The following is a 24,819-nucleotide window of genomic DNA, read 5'->3' as shown; positions in this document are numbered from 1 at the left end:
CTCGAGCCGCTTGCTGCATTTAAAGTGTGATCACAGAGAATCTCCCCCCTCCCATACGTTATCTATTCATGAATGGATATCTTCCTGCTAACAGAGAAACATTAGAGGTGCTGATCTGGTGATATCCTCTTCGTAAAAATCAAGATCATATGTATATTTTGAAAATAAGGGCAAGTATAATGTGTGTACAAACCTAGCTTTGTGTACAAATATGATATCCATTAATAATCTGTGTGTTTCTAGATGAACTATGATTGCAAACAACCTTATAACTGTAGCCGTGGGTGTCAGTCACGACCCACTGCTGGTGTTTTTATTATTACATTTGTCACATTTCGATTACCATCACTGCTCGTATTGCCATTGCTATTCTATTACATCCACTGATGCCGTTCGCATTATATGATTATGTATGTCATATGCATTAAATGTGTTGTAACTCTGTTGTGTTGTTCCTTCTGTACACATGCCATCTATGGCACTTCTGTCCACCCGGGGAGAGGGAATTTGGGTGGCTTTTATATATGTATAATTTGTATATTTGTACGTTGATACCATCTTGTGAGGACGGCGTTGAGAACTAATGAAAAGTGGATCGTTAAAACAAAAAGATTGTGAAAAAGAGAGCTTTTTTCATTTCATTTTTTAACGGCTCATTAAAAGTGAAACATGAAATTGGCAAAAAGAAAAGTTTGTAACTTTGTAACATATGGCACATATGGCACGATGCGGCCTTACCCTGCATCCCCGTGGGGCCGAAGCCTTGGCGAGTCAGGAAGATGGCGTGGTCGTGGTGCTCGGCGTGCTCGGTGTCGCCCTTCTGCTGCACGAAGGCCCAGCGGCACACGTTCTCCAGGCTCCGCGATGGGTTCCCCCTCTCGATGAGGCTGATGGACTGACAGGAGAGACAGAGAGGGCGGAAGAGAGAGACGGAGAGAGAACCATGACAGTGTAAATGGACATGCTACTTATTCTGTCAGCAGACCAAAGAAAGGGCACGGCTTTGTCAGCGCCTTCAGGTGTGAGGAACATTCAGCGCTCCTCACACCGGATGAACACGGGCCCTCGGGGGTTATTTTACGTGGTCAGCGGACTGAATATCCCCCGTGGGTTCCCCAGTGTGTCCCTCACCCGTGTGGTGTGCAGTCTCTCGGCTCATTGCCCTCACCGGTCCAGTCTGAGCGGCCGACCTTCCGTCTATTCATCAACCCACTTTACTCGGCGTAACCCGCCTGTCTGCACCGCGGGACCAACTGTCAGATTAGCGAGATTAACCGGTGTTTGAAATCAATTGGTGATGTCTGATCGCTTCGCCTCTCCATCACATTCCTTTGTAGGTATTTCATATTTTTTTAAGATTTAAGATTACCAACGCGACAGCCCGCTGGAAAATTCCTGACAGTTTTATGAGGCTGCGGTTGCGGATGATTAGCGAGGACGAGGGAGAATGACGAAGCAGGTGGTGGGTGTCGAAGCCCCGTTCAAAAACCCGCTCTTGTCGTCTGCCATATATTTGAAGCTAATATCGTTATAATCAGAAGTCAAGTCGATGTCAGACCTCTTTATAGTTTATATAAAGCTTATGTGGGATGCAGCGCGGGAAATCGATCAGACTACCTTGTGTACTATGTATGCTGCCTACCTGGCCAATAAAGTTGATTTTGGCAGTAACGTTTATGATTAAGTCAAGCTAATATTGGGAAAAAATATTGAATTTGGTCACTGTATGAAATCACCGTTAAGTAATGCAATTATATTAAATGGCTACAATGTATGACCGCTCCTATTTTACATGCATTACGGTTTTATTACTGCGAAGCGTTTACTAACGTGAATGATGACACGACTTGCACTGGGACGCTTGTACGGCGGTTCAACTCCAGCTTGAGTCGTTATATTTGCGTTGCCAGAAAACAAGTATATGTTGGCAAAGTGCGATAATATGTTCATCTTTTTCCTGCCGAGACCAAAATAAATGTTCCGGCAAAACCCGCACCATCGTGATGTTCCAAGAGACACCTCGACCCCAGTGCAGTCGTTCAATTCCTGTTTCTGTAGTTGCATAAATTAGAGTCAACCGTCCAGATGCTTAATTAAAAGTAAATTAAAAGTGTATCCACAGTAGATGCATATATAAAAACACTGGAGGCACATAAAATACATCAACAAGACAAATGCACACATACACCAAATAAGCAGGCAGGACAGACACTAATGCTTGCACACCTGATTGGCAACAAGCCATTCCTTAAGGCTATGTTTGAATGTCTTGTGCGCTCCTTTTGTGCGTATGTGTGATGGAAGAGCATTCCATGAGTTTGCTGAATTCACCGAAAATGCAAATTTGTTAAAAGAGCTCGACCTATGTGAAATGACAATTCAGATTCAGAATATCGGCGATATATGACATGAAATATAATGGCTCACCTGCACATCTGCCCGCCTCTGCTCTGCTCAGCTGCCCTCTAGCGCCTAACCTCTGCCCTCTGCCCTCCCAGTTACTAAACCGTCCTGATCGCTTCCCTTTCCCCTCGTCGGTGACAGCGTGAGGTTGACAATAACCAATCCTCATAAATACCAGTTTAAGAACAAAACGCTGCGTGTTGGTATTTTATTATTTCTGTGATATTGCACAAGAAAGACGGCAGATTGTAATAGCAGGTGTTTGCTCCGGAGATGGATTGGTCCTGTTTGTTTACTCTTTGGAAGGAAACTTTATAGACTTTAATCCAACTGGAAATATTTATGACTATTGTTTTCTCCTCTACATCACCGTAATAGCCAGCGATGGCGGGTAGATGCTTCAACTCTGGGTCAGAGATTTTGTTTCCCCACAGCAAACACAATGCTGCGCACAGACTTTTAAGTGTGTGTCTGTGTGTGTCTGTGTGTGTGTGTGTGTGTGTGTGTGTGTGTGTGTGTGTGTGTGGGGGGGGGGATCAGGAGCATTTGTGCCGACATACTGCAGCAACTTCTCATTTTACCCATAAATAATACATTTCTCAACTAAATCTCTTCGCCAGGTCTTCTGGAACATTTGTGCCGATGCTGAAGGCGATTTGTGCCGGTAGAGTCTGTATCGAAACTTTCATAATCCTGCCTGTTGCTACATCAATTTATTAATTGGCAACAGAAAATCAGACCCGTGCTTGTGTCTGTTCTTCATGGCGATCAGTGTTGTGCATCATGTGCGAACATCTGAACTGATCTGTTTGCAAACCACAGAACACCGTTAACGACGGCGTTGAAATGAATCCATAATAATGACACAAAGAGAATCCAGCACACGGAGGTGGTATTTGTATCTGCGAGCGCGTCCACTGATTGTTGTTCAAGGTTTTGGAGCAAAAGCGTGTTTAAAATGCTGGTGTGACCTCGTGTATGTAGATGAGTTACGGTGTTGTTCTTCCTTTGGGGACACGATTATTATTTTTACTGGAGATTCTTTCTGGCATTTCCATTTTCCCCTTTCAGTTTTCTAGTCACTGTCAAAGACATGCTGTGTTATTATTATTGGCTTCTCATGTCAAATTTATGTTGCATCCTTCTCCTGCTTTGAAACCCACTTTAGGAGCTGCTGCGTTTTGATCTATACTGCGTTTAAACTAAACCATTTCAAAGGCCACTTTCTGTCTTTTACTTCTATTTCAAGTGTGTTTACCGGCTCTGTATTTGCTGGCATATATATATATATATATATATATATATATATATATATATATATATATATATATATATATATATATATATATATATATATTCCTTTTTATTTCAGACTCATGAGTGCATATAGCAACAAACAGAAATACAACAACAATATATATGATTCATAGAATGATGCGTGATGGAAATAATCACTAGTTGCATCCCTGTAAAAGTGTGGAGGAGCATCTTTCTGCAGTACAGTCTCCTCCCACCATCTCCCCCCGGAGGATGCAGATTTTTTTATTCAACAGGAAGCTCACCTTGGCGTACCCCAGCATGATCATCCTCACCAGGACCACGTTGATGTGAACTCCCAGCGACTCGTCGTGGTAAATCTCGTTCACCTGAGGAGGCAGAGGTTAGACGTCATCAGTCACTCAAGCTCAGCCACTCACACGGTTAGCGTTTTATTTTCAGGCATCAGCGTCATTGACACGTCAGAATAATTCTGGGCTTCTGCTGTCCTCTCACCACAGGAAGTGAGCGAGAGAAAACAACCCATTCTTTACAAATCACCCCATGAATGACCGTAATCAGAGGTTGCCGCAACCGCTGATTTGTGACTTCCTGAAGCAGCCGGGGACTGAGGCGAGGAGGAGCGGCCTCACATTACCCCAGTAAAATAAGATTTAATAAGCATCTAAATAAAAAAGGAGCTTTTGGTTTTATACATGCACACGTTAAGAGCAACAGCCCTGTCTACACAAACCCACAAAGTCTTGCCACAACAAGGAATACGTTAGAATAGCAATACAACGCTAGAATGGAGAACAAATAAATATGCCAGTTGCTGGTGTTACGTTCTGTGGCAACAGCCTTAAACAAGTCAACTTAAGTTCAGTGCGGTGAAGACATTTGTTTCACGATCTCCTACCAAACATTCAGTACGGCCTATAAACTGTCAAGCCATTGCCATCAAACATTTCCGCTCTGAACGCCAAAAACCTGCCGTCAAGACTGAAAAGCCGGTTTTCTTAAAACATTTGCCAACAATACACCGTTCGTCATAGCTAGAAGCTGTAAAAAAGAAAAAAATATGATCTTTCCCACCCACGGTCCTCATCATATGTGACAACCAAAAGGAAACCGAATATAAGCTTACAATTGTGATGTTGTTGAAATGAAATTGAAATGTTACCCCCTCCTCAACGCAACTGGGAAGACATGATTGACTCATAAGACCCAACACATGTATTTGGTGAAACTTCAGCAACTGCTCAACACAGAGCAGAGAGGAGAAGCTGTAAGAGGTGGTACAAATGCAAATAGTCTCATATAGATCACACGTGGAGACACAAATCATATCCATCATCATTGGGAAGACGTGTGGGCACTTGGAAAATGTTGGATTTATTGATTTTCTTTGTAAAATAAAAGATTTGTTTAATGATTTATGGCATTATAACTGCGTTGTACTGCACAAAAGATGTGCAGAACATGTTGGAGTTCTCTCACGATTGTGCTCTTTCCACAGAGACCCAGGATTTATGTAACGTCGCAAAAAAAAATACAAGGCCAAAGAATGAAAAGTCTGAGTTAAGAGTGTTAATGAGATGCGGGAGGAGTCGGGAACTGTTGTCAGTGACATGATTTCTGAACAAAAGCGAGAACAAATCAATGCGGCAATAGTCAAATGTTGTTATTCAAATAATGCATGAAAGTAGGCTGGTGATTAGGGCACGAAGCGCTCTTGCTCAACCGAAAATAAAAGCGAACCCGACCCAATTGAAGCCCGGGTTGATTCAGAATCAAAGCTCTACAGTGTGTGTGTGTGTGTGTGTGTGTGTGTGTGTGTGTGTGTGTGTGGTCATGAAAACAAAGGTGTTTGTGACACATATAAACCACAAGAAGAGATATGTCGTTAATGGGCGTTGTTAGAATATATTATTATTACGTGAGGATAATTGTGCCGTTAAAATGAGAACCAGGGAGGGAAACGAAGGAAGCGTGTTCAGCATTCAGACCGGTGTTGAAGTTGTGGAAAGAGACCGTCATCGACGTTTCACACCTCGTGTTCTTTAAACTATTATCTTCCACAGACCGATTGTGTGGATTTAATCAGCTGCAGAGATCAAATTTCCCCTTCAGGGATCGGCGTCGCTCGCTGTGTCGGCGGGTATATGCTCAAGATATTAAATACGCTGATGGATTCTCTGTTTTAAATGAGTCCGTGCGCATGTCCACTGACCTGCCTCAAGATGCAGAGCGCACGAGGCATGCTTCACTTAACGGTGTTATCGAAATTCACGCAGAGAGAAATATCCAAATGCAGTTCGATCAAACTGCAATGACGGCAAATTATATTATAATTGATATCAACGTGAGGAACGATGACGATTCTGATGGGAGAGGGAACTTGAACTCGCGCCCACAAAGACTTGTGTAGGCAGAGAAATTGCATCTGCACGATTGTGATTGGACGCTGATAAATATACATAATATGATTGTGGTGGTGAAGCGTGGACGGAAAGAGATCTCAGCCTCATGCGCCGCAATGCTCCGTTAAGTTCTTTCATAGCCCTGTCAATGTATTTATAATGATCATTTTGTGATTTTGTTATTAAGAAATAACAGAGCGTTGGACGCAGTAAAGATTAACCCTGTGATCAGCAACCCACTCTCACTCCAACAACTTACAGCACCCCACCGCCCAACGTGTCCCTTAACCAGGTGAAGAAGGAACTGAAGAGGGTCAAGGTGAGGAAGGCCACGGGTCCGGACTGCATAAGCACAAATCCTGCGCAGACCAGCTGTGCAGGATAGTGGAGCATGTCTTCAACTTGAGGCTTGGGAAAGTACCACAGCTATGGAAGACGTCCTGCGTGGTACCAGGACCAAAGATCAAGGACTTCAACAGCTTCAGGCCGATGGCTTTAACATCCCACCTGATGAAGACCCTGGAGAGGCTGGTCCTTGTCCATCTCCGTCCCCTGGTGAGCTCATCTCTGGACCCACTTCAGTTTGCCTACCTATCTGGCATCGGGGTGGATGACGGTCATCTACCCTTCTACAAAGATGCCTTTCCCACTCTGTGGTGGCATCAGCCATCTTCTATGGAGTGGTCTTCTGGAGCAGCAGCATCACGACAGCTGACAGGAAGAGACTGGACAGGCTGGTAAAGAAGGCCAGAAGTGTGCTGGGGTGTCGACTGGATGCGGTGGAGGTGGTGGGAGACAGGAGGATGATGGCTAAGCTCTCATCCCTGATGAACAACACCTCCCACCCCCTGCAGGACACTCTGGCAGCTCTGCACAGCTCCTTCAGCCACCAGTGTGTGAAGGAGAGGAACCACAAGTCCTTCCTCCCTGCTGCTGTCAGGCTGCACAACCAGCTGAGCTCGCAGTAGAAAAAATGTAATTCAATTTAATTAAATGTAATTCAGTTTACTTCCCAGGACCTAACATCGGATCAGGAAAAACTAATAACACTTCATTGACATTAATACACTGTTCATAATAATAGTTATAATTTTATTCTGTCATACATATATATATATATATAGTTCAGTATTGTAGATTTTACTGTTTTCTACCGTTTATTATTCATATTACTTGTTTTGTGTCTTGTGTGCATTGTTATGTGTGTAACTTCTTACGGAGAAAACTGGGACTACAACACTGCAGTTTGTTGTTCAGCCGTGTACAATGACAATAAAATAACCTTGTAGGTATTAGCAAGCCCTCGGGATAACCAGGGAAACAGTTTTGGTTGCAAAATGCATGGAAAATATAAAAGGTCATTTTTTTCTTTTTTTTTTACATTGGCAAGTGACTGCGGTGTTATCCCCTACATATTGTAACTTGTGCAGAAATGTCATGCATGTCATGACAACTGTAAACAAAAACAAGATGGATTTTATTGTGTGTGTGTGTGTGTGTGTGTGTGTGTGTGTGTGTGTGTGTGTGTGTGTGTGTGTGTGTGTGTGTGTGTGTGTGTGTGCGTGTGCGTGTCCTCGTCTTCATCACTGCTGTTTTGCCGCCAACTGACCGACCGGCCGGGGAGAACCAAGGGCATCAGTGAACAAATCAGCCTCTCGCCCTGTCTCTGCACTCATCATCAGCCGGGAGCGTTCGGACCGAGGCGACGGGCGGTGTTGCAGTGGGATTCATCGTCTCTGGGCCAGTGATTTCTCACTGAGTTTATCCGCCTCATTACGCAATATGTCAGTATTTTCCACACAAGGGTATAGAGGATACTCCAGCAGCTACGTACAATCACGCGCTAAATTGTCCTCAAATTACTGCTTTTGGCCTCGTCGACTTGCCGCACAGATTCCCATCGCTCACTGCTTCGGTCCGCATGAAGCGACAATCTGACTGTTGTGAACCAGAGGTCCAGCTGGGTGCTTTATTTTGAAAAGGAGGTGAACTCTCTGCTCCACCGGCAGTCGGCTGCTAAAATTACACCACATATGAATCTCTCTCTCTCTCTCTCTCTCTCTCTCTCTCTCTCTCAAAGGTCGGCCATAAGCACGAACCCCAGCGTAACAGCCACTTCTTTCCGGCTTCTTTCACACATGTAAAGTCCAGGACTCACTTCCTCTTGCTGGATGTGTTCAGCCTCACAGTTTTTTTGTTTCCATCCAGCTCATGTACACTGGTTCGTAGCTGAAAATGGCCACAATAAATCTCTCTAGAGGGAAGCGTGGCGGGAGATTGATGGGGTCGCCAATCAATTCCACTAACTTCCTCACCTGTAATGTAAAATTTCAAAACTCACTGTCTGTAAACTTATCAAGAACGATAGTACTGCTGGAAGTGTTGTCTTTATTCTAGAAGTTGTGTTTATAGGGCGGTCTGAATTGATGCATTAAATCTGAGCTGATAAACACGTTGAAAAGGCATTAATGCAAAAGTATATTACATTTGTCAGTTATTTTTTTAAATATTTGATCAGTTATCACTTAGAAATCATTGTTCCAACATGAACACTCATTTGTAACTCATTAGTATGCAATTCATAAACACAGTGATAAATGTTTTATTCTTGATTAATAAGCTTGACTATTATGCATTTCATGATTGTGTTTTCATACTTTATAAATGATGGATTCCCCATTTGTTAAATAAGTAATATATATTGCAAACCAATTATTAAGGACTAATGGTTAACATGTGCTTTCTAAACGTGTTTTAATACTGCAATTCAGGATTAATTCAGGTAGTTACTTGTCGTTAGTTAAGTATTAGTTTATTATTTTGTGTGCCCATGTAAACGCATTAACACGTGACATTGAAAGGCCAGCAGTGCCTCAAAGCTAACTAAAGTCTCAGTTATCTTCAACAGAAAATGGAAATAGACACAACACAAAGTGATAAAGAACATTGATATGATGGTGATGGAGGCGATGCCCGTCAGTGGAACGAGTGGTGAGTGTGTTTCATAGTTTGCTGGAACATACATATTATTGATTATGAGTATCTAGCTATCACCTGGATTGGTCTACTTACAACTGAGGTGGCGCGTGCCGGTGCCTGTCTCAGGACCTCTAGTTAGTGACGAGCTTGCTAGCTGGCTAGCTACGAGCTAGTCAGAGCTAGCATAATCAATAATATGTATGTAAAACTATGATTATGAATTGCATTCTAATGAGTTACTAATGAGTGTTCATGTTGGAACAATGCTTTATAAATGATGAATTAATTGGTTACTAATGCTTCACTAATGCTAAATAGTGTGTAGTTATTATAAAGTGTTAACTTCAGTGTTTATTGCAGCTGATATTCAGTAAAATATGTTATGAAACAGAGAAAAGCAGGAAATTTCCATATTCGAGAGGCAGATTTTTCAAGACTTTTGCCATTTTCGTATTAAAAATTGCTTGCGATTGGTGCTTATTCCATTTTCAAAAGTTAGTTGGCACTAACTTTTCTGTTGATCTTCTAATCAACTCCTCAACTAATCATTGCAGCTCTTAATGTATCATAGTTGTCCTCTAAAGCTACTGAAGAAATGCAAGATGCGTTTGTCTACTTTTGGTTTGGTGGTTTGGTGGCGAAGCATTCAATGATACTTTACAATATAGTGAGCCTCCAACTCTGTGGCAACGGTTTGCGGCCTGTTCCCGTGTCAACATGGCAACGCCTCTGTGCAAGAATCCACGTCTTTACAGAAATGGATTCTAAGTTTGGTGTTGAAGGAATTGACTTGCCTGGACAGAGCCCAGACCTCAAACCCATCAACACACCGGGGATGAACTGGAACGCCGACTGCGAGCCAGGTCTCATCAACCAACAGCCTTTGGACCTCACTAATGCTGCTGTGGATGATTGGGAGATTAAAAAAAAATCCTCGCAACCAGGTTCCAACGTTTGATGGAAAGTCTAAACCCAAAAGGGTGGAGGCAGTTACAGCAGCAGATTCATGGCCATGGTCTTGGAATGAAATGATGGTAATAAGACCAAAAGCAACAACAGCGTTATAAATTCTACCTTTGTGACGCCTGGAATGTTTGGACGTTTGATTCAACTCTATCGTAATAGTTGAGCCTGTAGTGAGTCCTGGTGTTGTACTATACTCCATTAAAGAGCACAAAATATATTTAAAAAAATACCGCAATATATTGAAATCCAATCCAAATTGCAGTCTTAAAAACAACCACATATGAGAAAAACAACAAATAACAACAAGGTTTTAAACAGATAACTAACTATATAATTCAATGTAAATGTTGTTGCAGTGCCCACATGTCACCATACAAGGATTGCATTTCTTTATGTCCCATTAAGAGGACTCATTAGTGAAAGACTGATGATTTCAACCAATTAACCGCACACATAAACACAAATTGTATCTTTTTTCTTCTGATTATGCTTGCAGAAATTCAGATTATCAGCTTGACAAACTTCAAACTCTTCACCGTCTCTAATATCTTGTCTGTTGACACGCTGATGTTGGTTGGCGGCAACATATCCGGAGAGAGCTGATTGGGCGTCACATAACCTCTCATTGGAGCGCTGTCTGGTGAGCGAGTCAGTGGGTGATGGTTTCTGCCCGAAGCTTTCAAAAGAAATGTTATCGATCTCTCACGGCCTGAGAGGGAAAACCGATGCCACCGACTGAAGCGGTTGTATCCCTGTGTGTGTCTTTCAATGTGTACACTGACACCTGAAACTGATCTGCCAGCAACAGGAACGATCTTTACTCAACTGGGGAAAAAAACAACCAACAAGAGAAATGGTGCGAGACAACCGAGGGAAATATGACACACAAATAAAGGCATAAACTGTGAGAAAAAAGAAGCCTATTTAGCGGCATTTACACATAGACATATTCTCAAATATCGGATCGTGTGCTGGATCTCCTACCACTAATTTCCGGCAATTTTTTGAATTTCGCACAACAGAATGAAGCATGCGGTGAACTAAAATGGTTTACAGGGTACAGCAGGACTGAGCAGCTATGCATGGCATGAGAGAGAGAACAAATACAGAAGGGAGTTCCTGCACTGGGAGCCTTGATCACGGCTTTTAGAAAGACAAATTCTCTTAAAAATCCATAGTAGTCTGGCAGTAAAAGCTAATGGAGTCTCATAAAAGATGAATGAGGGGACTTGATTCTTATCTCATTTACTGTAGCAGGTCATGGAGCAAATATGAAGCTGAAGCAAGACTAAACAGATTAATACAGTGTGTGTCCATGCAAACTACACCAGTGTTAATCACGCTGGAGGTGCACATGCACACGAAACAAACACAGCCATAAACACAGCACAGTACATGAATGTCACAATCGGTTCCCCGGAGAACAGTGAGGATTAGATCAGGAGACAAGTTTGTTGATGAGCAGGAGAAATCAAAACAGAAGGAAAAGAGAAGAAAAAGTGATGAGGAGAGGAAATAATTGGAGGCGATAGGCAATAGGGAAATTAGTGGGTCGGGAAGAGAGGAGAGAAGAAGAGAAAAAAAGTGAGAGGAAAGGAATGATAAGAGGTGAATTGGAAAATGAGTGGGTGAGAAAGAAAGGAGAGAACAAGAAGAATGGCAATGAGGAAGATGGAAGGATGGAAGAGAACAGGAGAGGTGAAAGGCAAGAAAAGAAAAGCTGTATCTGAAAGTAGAGCCTTCAGTGTAGAGAGAGAGAGAGAGAGAGAGAGAGAGAGAGAGCGAGCCCACTGGACACTGTTGTCAATCCCAGTGTTCAAGGGTCAGAGCAAGAGACGCCTCCGGCCGAAGCCACCTCTGCTGGAAAACACCATAAATAACCTCATGAATTCATCACATGGCACCCATGGCAACACAATTAGAGAGAGAGAGTGAGAGCGATGCACACGGAAGCGCATTCTCTCTGAATGTGTTATTGATGTCGACTGTAAATACTGTAAGCAACACAGTCTCATTCCCAGGGCGTCATATAGCGTGTTGCACAGGAAACCTTTAGCTTCTGCGTGAGACGCATCAAGTGGAAACCCATCTCTGGCAGTATGAGACGCTCAGAGCGACTGCTGTGGAAAACAGGTGACGTGGATCAAAGTCAACTAACAAAAGGAAGTCGAGATGGATGACTTTAACTCAGGAGACCGCTGTTCGTGTCCCTCGTGAAACCAGGTTAATGTGTACTTATTTGAAGTTGCGTAACTGGGGCTACAACATTTAAGTACAAAAGTTGACTTTAATTAAGGTGTATTTATTCAATTTGTCTATTCTTTTTAGCTTTTAAAAATGCTAAATGACTTATTTCCAAGAAACTTATGAGCAAATTACTCGTAAACACAATATTTAAAGTGGTGCTTTTGGGTGATTCTTTGTGGAGGAACTCAGTTTTATAGTTGGAGCTGCATCATTCCAATAAGATAATAATAATCCTGAAAGTGCTTTTTTTTCTTTTTTGCTATGTGCCATCTTCATTTACTATTAACCAGTAAACTATATACTGATATCTACACATCTGGCCAAATATCACACGTGTTGCCTTTATTACAACACCATCATTATTAAAATAGCCCTTGTGGTTGCAGAGATAAACTTGTGTTAGTAGGGTATGCAATTCTTTAGCAATCTTTGCTAAAAAACGTCTCGTGCCTGAAAGCCAAGGTTATCTATTTTAGGATGCGTAACGGAAGATGCATCACAAACATACTTATTTAAACCCAACCTAGTAGTTGTGTTGCCTGAGTGAGGTCAAGGAGTCCTCCTTGAAGAATATCTGATGAGTTGGGAATGATAACAATTGATATATGTAAAGAAATAAAAGAGCGGAGAGTGAATTAAGGCAATGGTCAATTTAGATTTTTGGGGCTATTTAAGGCCTTTATTAAAGTAGATAGTGACTGAAGAGATATGACAGGAAACAATGGGAGACAGAAGTGTAGAATGAGAAGCAACAAACGTCTTCAGTGAGACACAAACAAGAGAAATTAAGGTTCATTATCCGCCCTCAATCCCCACGGTGCTATTTTTAAACGAGGCCCATTTATGCCAGAAAAATAAAAGAATAGATGAAAAGTACGGAATAACAAAACAATAACAAAGCAAGACAAAGCTTATGTGTTTTTTTTTTACTAAACTTTTTTGGCAGAAATGTGCTTCTGTAGTTAACTAATGACAAGATATCATACGTTGTATAAGAATGAAGTAATATGATTATGATGTGTCTCATGTGTTGAATTGGGTGAATGTATTCTTCTTTCACAGTCAAACTGTTTAACCCAAGAAGCTCACAACTGATGAGGCTCTGATTGGATCAAATTGACTGAAACCCGACATGTCCGTCCAGTTTGCAGAACCAGTAAGACCAGACAGGGTCCAGTATTGTGATATCAACAGTTTTGCTTTGGACTTATTTTCTAAAACTCAATTATTACGCTCGATAAATTAAAACAATCCTGTGTTTTCTCAGAAGAGCACAATACAGACAAAAAGGGACTAAAGAAAAAAGGACTGTGGAGGAAGAGCGGAAACAACATTACGCAATCAATGCTTCTGAGCATATGCATATTTGAAAGGATTATCTTTCAGCAATGCTGACTGGAAAGGGTTTAAAAATAAATAAATAAATATATATATATATATATATATATATATATATATATAATCATTTCTCGGTATATCGCGTCAGAGGTGTCAAGTAGCGAAGTACAAATACTTCGTTACCTTACTTAAGTATTTTTTAAGTATTTAAGTAAAAATTTTGAGTATTTATTTTTCAAACGACTTTTTACTTCCACGCCTTACATTTTCACACAAATATCTGTACTTTCTACTCCCTACATTTTAAAAATAGCCTCGTTACTATTTCATTTTGGTTTGTTTTCACTCCGGCTCGGAGACACAAAAAACATCGTTCAAAAACACACACACAAAAAACCTCTCCGCCCCGTTGCCCACAGATACGTGCGCGCACACACAGGTGAGCGCTGAGCACACACACCAGCGGACAGAGAGCGTCGAAAAATATGTCGCGTAGCAACATAGCAGCCGGAGTTCTCCTCGCACCGGAGCAGCTCTCTGAACCCGGAGCAGCTCTCCTGCTCCAGGTGAAACGAGCCACGGTGCTCGTGTCTTCTACCAACAATGAGCTGCTGGCTTCACATATTACAAAAGTACAAAGTACACGGATATAAAACTAAGTCATTAATAAATACATGAACAAATGCCTGTACTTTCGGGTAAATGGTTACGGTGCGCCGTTAACAGGTTACGCTTGCGCATGCACGATTTGACGCGACGCCGTGAGCTCTGATTTACTTGAAAGTGATTTCAATTTTCTTTATTCTGTTATTTATAAAAGCACAGATGAGTCACACAATTATGTTATTTACAGAAAAAGTTTGAGAACCACAGCTTTAAGTGTTTGTGTCGGAGTCGCCGCCTATTTTGCACTATTACAATACTTATAGGCAACTAGTTATCATGTCTTCCGCTCCATGAAACGCATGTTAATGCTCAGTAATACACATATGGTACTTTAATGTATTTGCATTGTAATAAAATGTGATCATTTTTAATGGGCATATATGCAGCTGAAACGGGTAGCCTAGTGCATCCCACATTTTTCAACATAACATTTTAAAACATTATAGTCATTATGGCCTTTAAAAATGATTGTTTTGGGGGAGGTGGGGTAGTGCACTATAGGCCCCTGAGACGCGGCTTATGAGTTTGTTCTTAATGGGAAAAAAAACATTCCCCTTACATTACTTTTACTTTTATACTTTTAAGTAGTTTTTAAACCAGTACTTTTACACTTTTAAGTATTTTTAAACTCTAGTATCTATACTCCTACTTGAGTAATGAATGTGAATACGTTTGACACCTCTGCTCGGCGTGGACGTCGACGCTGTGATGCTCCCTGATCGGATGATTCAACACCGAGCCACAGCAGAGGTCTCACAGGAGAGAGGATGTTGTTACCCCCCGGCCGCTCGTATAAATTCAGATCACGACCAGCCACAATCAGTATGTGATTGTTGAGGCAGATTAGAGGGTTGTGTAACCTCCTCTGTATTGTTTCTGGCCTTGGGAAATAGACTGGAGTGCTTACTTATACTGACTCAGCTCTCTGAAGACACGAGAACGAGAAAAAAACTGCAATTCAGTTGCTGTTTTGTTTTTTTATGTTTAAACCCCTGTTTGCCTTTTTTAAGAAGGGTGCAGGGGGTCTTAAGGAGGTGATTGCAGGTCAACAGTGTAGGATACATAGTCGTTGTATACATCACCTGAAAGCTGGGAACCCTGAAGATACCTGTGAGACGCAGCTCAGCATTGTCGGTCTAGTTTTACTCGTCATAAATCTGTAATAAACATTGTGTTTTGGTTTGGAGCCGATTTAAATGCTAAGGGTTGAGAGTGTAAAAAGGTTTAGAACATTGTGATGTCAATTACCATGCTCTCTTATGTGTCATATATTGTTGGAGCCATTTTATGGAGATACCACTTATTACACAGAGCTGTCAAGTTGAAAATGCTTTGTTTGCTTAAGAATAGATTAAAAAAAAAAATCTTAAACATGAGCCGTGTTTTCTCAAAAATTGCAAATGGTTTGCTGTATACCCATACTAAATCCAGATTATCTCCTCAACCACAGGGGCTATTTGAATAATTTAAAAAGGTATAATATACAGAAAATTATGCTTTTGTCATCACAAAATCATCACAAAAAAAAGCAGATTAACTTTTCTTTTTCAGTCATCTGCCTCCTCTGCCATTCTGAGGTCGTTTTCAGTCTAAAACCCCTCCTTTGAGTCGTATGAGCCTATGTGAGCTGTCTAAAGCCATCCAAATGAGACCGACAGCCCTTTTAGCCACTCAAAGTGAGTCAAGTTCCACATTTTGTGACCCGTAGTATGAGAGCTGCTACGACTCGAATTGCACTCACTTTCTTCCTGTACCTTGAACACCTCCCAAACACGTGCTCTTGTAAGGCCAAGCTGTGCCGTTTTTACGGCCAATGCTATAATTGACCTTTTTGCAACCAATGAACAGGAAGTGATCATTTTTCGACGAAGGAGTGACATAGAGACGCCGCATACGTCTCTGGTAGAGCCTGTCAATCACGAGGTAAACCCGCCCTAAAGCATCTCCTGCTTTATGGTCTGTTTGACTCTAAATGGACCATGATTTAGCAAATGAACATCATGCTGTATTGAAGAAGACTTGAAACTAGAGATTGAGACATAAACTCATGTTTACAATGTTTACTGAGGGAATAAATCGAGAGAGAAGAAGAGTCATTTTTTCATAGACTTGTATACGATCAGAAAAGTCGGCCCCTGATGGCCAGTAGAGAGAATGCACTTCGAAGGCACTTCGGCATTAGCTTTACTTTTCAAAACAAGAGGTTGTCAGCGCCATTGTGACCTCACATCCAAACCATTCTCGTGAACGAGATTTTAAAAACGAGCATTAGAAGATTGTTGGTGGATATCATGCATATAAATTATAGATAATATAATATATATTAATATATATTAATATATATATATATATATATATATATATATATATATATATAATATATGTATATATATGATCTCAGTATTTGTGCTGCAGTGCTCGTACACGCAAAGAAAAGGTTTCAACTCCTCAGAGAAAGGTTCTCTCGTAGATGGTCATTTATTTTAGAATATGGAGAGTAATCCTCAGGAAGATATTTACTTTTTCATAAAGACTGATGCTCGAGGAGAAAGACAGCGGAACAGATGCCAAACAGGAAGTGGGGAGAGTATTATGGCTCTCTATAGATGGAGTGCCACATTTCTCATCCTAGACAGCTCCTTACATCGATGTCAATACAGCCCAACATGCCCAATAAAATCCCAGTTTTTAAAACATTCAACAATCTGGTATCGACTCTCGGAAGAAGACATTTACTTACTGATGCCTGTTCGATTCTGTCCAATGCGTAAACACAACTCGGGTTCAAAGAGTATCAATCTGCAACACGAGTATTCAAACACGTGGCAGTGACTTACGATGTTCATGAGCGTGAGGAGGTAGTTCTGCACGTGCTCCTTGCCGTGAAACCGAACCACCGAGTCGTCGACTCCCAGCAGGATTTCAATGTTGTAGTCGTCCTCCCCGGCATCTCGGCGGAGGCGGCGGCTGACGGTCTCATTGACCTGGCGGGCCACGGAGTCCAGGCTCCCGGGTACGTCCAGCTCTGGTTCTGTAGAGGGATCGAGACAGGGGACGTGTTAACGAGACAAGAAGTCTTTAAACAAGTAATCATACCGCAACAAAAGGGACAGGCCGCTGACCCGAGACAAGCAGGCCGGTGCGCTCAGGGGCGAGGCCGAGAGCGCACCCGAGTCAGACAATAAAGCTTGTTACTAACCCCATCCCGAGTGTGTTGCCTTGTGTGCCGCCCATTTAAATTCCTATCATTCACTTTTGTAGTGTGCATTCAGATCCATGCCTAGCAGTAAATGATAGTATGAATTTCACAAGTGTGCAACGTACTTTTGTTGTTGAGTTCATGATGTTTAAGTGGGCAGAAATAATGTCTCTTTGACACTGTAGAAATACATATGAGCTGCTTTTATATTTACTTAACCGCTCAGGGCATTGAAACTGGCATTTTTTCTTTTTCACAAAAGCCATTGCAATTCACTGCCTGTACTAGCGCAAAGGAGGCATTTTTACAATCTACAGAGTATTCATTGTGGTTATATAAATGAAATCAAAGCCAGTTCATGTCTCCACTCTAAGTGAATTATCAGATTTGACAATATTCAGTTCTCTCTGCACTTCCTGGCACTTTCTAAGTGTATTTTTCCGTTTTGAAGCAGCGTGTATAATCTCCTCCACTAATACTGCTGAGCTTGCCACTGAAGGCTGAGGCTGTCACTGTCAAACCTTTCACAGCTGATATGAAACCTTCACCTGGTGTCCTCTGTAATGCTTCTCCGAGAGCCTTCATTTTACACTTTGCTTTACAGTAGGACACACTGGAGATTCAATTCCTCCACTGTGATAACGGCTGAATGCTCCGGGTATCAGCAGGAGAGTTGGTCGTAAAAGCCAGCAGGAGAGGTGCAGGTTGTTAATTAGCTGGAGCTTGTTTGTTTGGTTTGGTGTCTGGTTTCTTTTTTTTGTGTAAATTGTAGTTAGGTAATTTGGTCAATTTCGATCGCATTTGCCGCAATCTCAAATGGAAACTAGAGTAAAGTGCATTCTGTAGAGTGCAGCTCTCCGCCAGGTGTTTCTTTCTCTCCCCTAACCCAAACACGGGTTACCCTCAAAATTGCTGTGAAGATATCAAAAACGGGGACTTATTCGTCTCGTATCGTTCCTAACCTCAGTGAATCGAAACATATCAGGGATGTAATTAATCTGCAGGTGCTCTGGTTCAAAATGAGACCAAAAGCTTTCAACGGATGTCAATTTTTAAAAAGCAACAAAGGCCAAAATGTGGCCTGGACCAGACGAGGTGAGGCTTGTTCTTAGCCGAGCCGATTGCCGTTTAAAAGCAGGGAGGAGTCGGCACTCAATGACCGATAAAACGCCTTAAAATAGAAGAGTGTTGAATCGCTGTGACCACAAGAGGTCATTGAGCAAAACAGTCACACACACACACACACACACACACACACACACAACCGAACGCATGATCTCCCCTTCAGCGTCTTAACCTTCGGTGCACTAGAGGTTGTCATTACAAACTTTCACGCCAGCAAAAGTTTGGAGTGCAAAGTTTATAATCTATAGTTTAACAAATTGAAGTTTGGATCTCATTAATGTTCCCATCGGCTAAACAAAATACCCCGATGTTCTGTCTGCTTTTTACGGCGCTCTGACAAAAAACTAAATAAAATCCATTTTACGTGTACACGGTGTGAATATGTAATGTGTCAAACAATATAATTTAATTTAAAATCTCATTTACTTCTAGCAAAGCCGCCGACATTCATCAGCGAGATCAACAATATTTGTCTAATGCACACGATGCTGTAGGTTTTGTGCCGTTTTTTCAACATAATTCATGTTGCAGACTCTCTGGCCGTGTGCGTAACGGGAACGCTTTCTGCACGTGTTCAAGGCGAGCACACCTTAATTCAAACTAAAAACACTCTGAAGGCCAGAGGGGTCATCTTTCAATTTGTCGATGTCCACAAACCTCCGCTTGTAGTCCTCAGGAGAGACATTACAGGCCCTGAACTAGACGAAATGGGTTCACGCCGGTTCACGCGGCCCATTTGCAAACAAACCCCGGGTCGGTAAACAAAAGGGAACGTGGAATCACAAGTAGCTGGTGTGTGAAAGACGCTTTCAGTGTGCTCTCCTCCTGCCGTGTTTTGGCAGCGGGGGATGGGTCAAAACTAATTTCCTTCCAGTGGCGGCGGTTTTAGCCGAACGTGACGGACATGACGACGCTCGGCATTAACCTTCTCTGGTGTTCAAGCCGGTTCACATGGTCACATGGAGGATAAGACAGCAGAGCGTATGCATCGGGGACCCAGAGTGCAGCGCTCTTGGAAGGAAGGTGGAGACATTTCCAGGCGTCTCAGTGCAGTTTTTGTAGCGCTCTCGGCTGCTCAAATTAATCGAGAACTCGCTTGCAAAGCACCCGGAATGCGTTTAGCGCGATCTATGATATGAACGTCTTTATGTGGAAGAAAGGAGAGTCAGAAGCTCCTCTGTGCTTTGGTGAACTTAAAAAAAAAAAATGGAAAAAAAAAAACATCGGGTGAAGATACTGCGATGGCAAAAATAAAAAAGCGCAGGCCATTTTCGATTAAAAAAAAGAAGAAATTCCAGGGATGCTTAGGGACAGGGCCGGTGATTGAGTGTAGAAGGAGCTAAAATAAATAAGAAGAAATGGCTGCCACCTCAGCTGTGGCCCAGGCTCCTACAATGTTGGGATTGTGGAGTGCATTCCTCCCCTCCGCCACTCCCGTCATGACACGGGCATTCTTGTGCAGAGGGCCCCCACCCTGAATAAACACGCTTTCTAAGGTACCTACTTCAAACGCACAGGACTTCCCCTTCAGCAGCGCTCCTTAAGACAGCTAGTGTGCTTCAGTCGGTGGCCAGCACCCGCCTCCTCCCTCCATCCTCCACCTCGCCCCCACAGCCCAGTCCCATGGGGGCCCCACCATGCAGCAGCAGCCCAGGAGATGGGAGTGGCCCCCAGCCAGCAGCTGCCCACACGTGGCACCGAGCAGCAAAGGTGGCACCGAGGCCAGCCAGAGCTAAAAATGGCACAGAGGCCGGCGACTCGCCGTCAGCCCGGAGTGGAAATCTACCGTGTCTGCTGTGACGCCGCTAATGTCCACACTCGCCGCTCCCGCAACCTCATTAGGAGAAAAAGGACACAGATGTATTGCCAGAATGAACCTGAGCGTGGAAGAAAACAAAGATCATTTGCATGCGTTTGTTCAGATCCTAATGCATTAACGTAGCGGGCAATTTTGTTGCTGATCTTTATGTTTCTAAATTATAAATGTTAATACATCTGACAGCAAAAAGATAGATGTTAATTTATGGGGGAAATCCCCAACGAGTATCCAGTGCGTTACAGCGACAACAAGCTGCATTTATTTTTTGTTGCATTCAAATATGTGCTGTAATCCTTTTATCTGTTTCTGCCGTAGTGGGATTGGCCTATATACTGTAGCTCTGCGCTATCAACTGGTACGGAAATGCACATTTAAAGTGGGGATGGGAATATGTATGAGAGCTACTGAATGTCATTTGCATCAAGTAGATTAAATAGCAATGGTTAAATATAAATGCGACAAGGGAGGGAGTTGGATGCAGTTGTTTTGTTTGAGAAATGATGTCACTGGCACCATTGAATCTATAATACATTGTTTTAATGACTGAGGACCTATGAGCCTTATGCTGCGTTCACACTAAAAGACGAGCTTGACTGTATGTGGTTAATTCGCGTCATTCACTTCATTCGGTTAATTTGCGACGGAAAGGGGGCGTGGCTTATCTCTGTGGCTTATCTCCGTAAAAACAGTTACCATTTCCGCCATTGAAATAACCACTAGTTCTGCTTTATACTTGTTGTGGAAATTACACAAACGTCCGAACATCCAGCGCCCTCGTGTCTGGAGTCATAATATTATCCGTATATTACAGAATGCACTTATTATAAGTCTTTATGTTGACACAAAACAGATACAGATTTGCGCACTAGCGGGAATGTAGCACATCATGGAAGTGAAGCTTGGATAGTGACTCACTGCCTTCCCAAGGGCACGGGCCAGACCTCGCTGGTCGGCGACAGATATCTGTGCGGCACAAAATACATCAACACATTTGTCGAAACGTCAAAAGTGCTACTCTCTGCCACATCTTACCCGTAGCACCTTTAACTTCAAAAGGACACTTATAAACCCGAGTTTGAAGCCGATGAGCAGTAAGGAGCTCTGACAAGAGCGGCTTCAAAGATCAGAAATGGCGAATTTCATCAAAACTGCCCTCGCAGCATTGTGCATGCTGCAACATAAGCAGGCGCAAGCCAAATAGCTCCAATTTCACGCTGGCTTTTCCAGTGAGCAGATCGCTGAGAATGGGCTCAGAAGTGTCATCTCAGCGACTGTCAAAATGGCGGGATCGCGGGTGCCTGGAGAGCGCCAGAGCATGGACTCTGAAACCATCTCAAAAGGAGCTCAGGGAATGAAAGAGGTCACCAAACAAGTCATTAACCCATGTTGTGTGACCAGGTGGATCCTGGTTCCAACTGGTGCACCTGGCGAGATATGGCCAAAATCTTCTATCCCAATGTTAGGTAATTTCATATATATATATTTATTTATTTTTAAACCCTTTCCAGTCAGCATTGCTGAAAGATGATCATTTTAAATATGCATGTGCTCAGAAGCATTGATTGTGTAATGTTGATTCCGCTCTTCCTCCGCACTCCTTTTTTCTTTAGTCCCGTTTTGTCTGCATTGTGCTCTTCTGAGAATGTGAGAAAACACAGGATTGTTTTCATTTAAAAACAGTTGAGTTTTAGAAAATAAGTCCAAAGCGTAACCTTTGATATCACAATACTGGACCCTGTCTGGTCTTACTGGTTCTGCAAACTGGACGGACATGTCGGGTTTCAGTCAATTTGATCCAATCAGAGCCTCATCAGTTGTGAGCTTCTTGGGTTAAACAGTTTGACTGTGAAAGAAGAATACATTCACCCAATTCAACACATGAGACACATCATAATCGTATTACTTCATTATTATACAACATATGATATCTTTTCATTAGTTACCACAGAAGACAATTTCTGCCAAAAAGAAAAAGAAAACACTGAATAAAAAGTGAAGTAAAAAAAAACACATCAGCTTTGTCTTGCTTTGTTATTGTCTTGTTATTCCGTACTTTTCATCTATTCTTTTATTTTTCTGGCATAAATGGGCCTCGTTTAAAAATAGCACCGTGGGGATTGAGGGCGGATAATGAACCTTAATTTCTCTTGTTTGTGTCTCACTGAAGACGTTTGTTGCTTCTCATTCTACACTTCTGTCTCCCATTGTTTCCTGTCATATCTCTTCAGTCACTATCTACTTTAATAAAGGCCTTAAATAGCCCCAAAAATCTAAATTGACCATTGCCTTAATTCACTCTCTGCTCTTTTATTTCTTTTTATATATATCAACCAATTCATCAGATATTCTTCAAGGAGGACTCCTTGACCTCACTCAACGCAACAAAACTACTAGGTTGGGTTTAAATAAGTATGTTTGTGATGCAACCTCCGTTACGCAAGAGAGTTTACCCTTCAGCAGTGGCGGGCCGTGCATTTTCTACATGGGCCTTCTGTGCCGTCTTACTACAGATGAACAACCTAATAACCTCATTATGACGCCACAGCTACAGGTTATTATTTGTTTTGTGTAAACACCTCATATTCACATAATACTCCTTTGTGAAATACATGCTTGTCAAATGGGAAAAAGTATTCTCTAAATTAATAAAAAAACCTGTCTGAGGAGTGTGAGTTAGTTTGTCCTCATTATTACCAATTTAGACGATGTAATTGTGTATCACATTATCTCGATACATGATTTCAACGTGATTCCATTGAAGGACGATAAATCCACTTGAATTATCATTTTGATTTCATTGATCTGTTGTACATTGGTTCTCAACAGACATCCGGGAATATTTGTGGGTTATGTATAACATATGGAATATATCATGTAACCCCTGACTCATTTCATTCCTCGCATTGACCAATAATGCCAATCCAAGAACAAAGAAAGTTGGGGACACTACCACCGTGCCATCATACCTGCCTGCCCAGTGAGACTGGATTTGGCAGCGCTGGTAATCTCGGGAAGCTAGTGGTATTGTGCTAGTTAAAAAAAAATCCAAGCCGAGAGTTGCCAACTCTTTTTGCAAAAAAATTGTTTGGAGCACTATAGCTCCATTCGCTGATTCTAGCAAGGAAGTCGCCAAGTCGTCGACTCTGACAGCACCTCCAATCAGCCCCCCAAACATCATCCTCATAAACATGAACAGCAAGCAGCTACAGCATCACAGCTGTTAAGACTCCAGGCAGAATACACACCGACTGACAGGAAGGTAGATCGACAGGCATCAAAAGGTTGCTGTTTTCATCTGTCGGAGCTTTTGATAGATTTTTGTCAGGATGTCATCAGATTTCTGACCAAAATATAAAAAATACCAACCCTGCCTTTCATTTTTACTGTCATCGGTTTAACCTTACTGTCAAATGACGGCAAGTGCTCGGGTGTATGAAACCACCTGACAAAAAGGTGTCAGACTTTGGGCGATGGCTTCAGAGCACCAGGTTCCTACACTGGTGGCCGTGACAGCATCACGTTCCCTTAGCTCATGACAAGAACTGTAATAGATAGGTCTTTCAGGAACATTCAACAACTTTAATAACCTTAATTTAAACACAATAGCCACGGGAAAGCAGTCTCCACCAATAAAACACAGGCATTTGGCACTAATGTCTGCTCGGTCAGCTGTAGCGCTGCATCGCTGCGGGCCGCTGGCAATTCATTACTGCCGAGTGTGGCGGTTGTTTGCGGGCGCAGAACAAATAACTTACCCGTGGAGATTCTTTTTCTTCCCATTTTTCTCCAAATGGTTTGATTTATAATTAGTGCGGGTGAGAAGAAAAAAAAGCAATATGTGACCAAAGCCATTATTGCCACAAATCCTTCCCGGCTGACATCTCTTTTTACAGTCGCCTTGAATAGTGTTTGTCATTTGTTTTCCGCGGCTGTACAATCTCAAACCGCCTGGGGCTGGATGTGGCTTTCACTGAAGCACTGCAGCCTAAAATCAGGTGCACAAGACCAATAATGCCACCTTAATGTTAAATAGAAAAGCAAAATTACCATCATAACAATCTTCATCATTCTACCGGTGTGGTTCCAGTAGCGAGCTACAGTAGTTTTTTTTTATACACACAAAACATGGGATAATTACCCTGGATTCTATGACCGAGGCTCTATTTGCTTCAGCCTTTTTCTTCCCTCCGCCCCGTAGAGTTGAAAATGAGCATTGACAGCATCAACAGCGGCAGCAGCCTAATTACCAGCAGGAGCAGAGATGCAAGCCGAGGCAGCGCATGCGGCGGGGAGACGCCACGCTGGTTTGTGGTTCTGTGTTGAAGTGAGGTGGAGGGTTTTAAAAGCTGTGTTTGTGTCAATACGTGCATTCTCCGTGGCCTGATTCTCTGAAACAC

General features: G+C 42.3%; 1 protein-coding gene across 1 annotated transcript in view; it reads right to left on the bottom strand.

Moving 5' to 3' along the window:
- adamts3 (ADAM metallopeptidase with thrombospondin type 1 motif, 3) overlaps window positions 1-24,819 on the bottom strand; it is a gene marked incomplete at both ends in the record, with an annotated part of 134,181 nt that overhangs the window by 60,343 nt on the left and 49,019 nt on the right. Inside the window, 3 exons of the mRNA XM_079222504.1 lie at window positions 739-895; window positions 3,966-4,049; window positions 17,117-17,310. Of these exons, the coding sequence (XP_079078630.1) occupies window positions 739-895; window positions 3,966-4,049; window positions 17,117-17,310 (435 nt within the window). The remainder of the gene's footprint in view (window positions 1-738; window positions 896-3,965; window positions 4,050-17,116; window positions 17,311-24,819) is intronic.

This window comes from Taurulus bubalis, assembly GCF_910589615.1.
Source record: "Taurulus bubalis genome assembly, chromosome: 8".
Lineage (NCBI taxonomy): Eukaryota > Metazoa > Chordata > Actinopteri > Perciformes > Cottidae > Taurulus > Taurulus bubalis.
The sequence above is the reverse complement of the archived record's forward strand: the minus strand, read 5'-3'. Positions and strand labels throughout refer to the sequence as shown.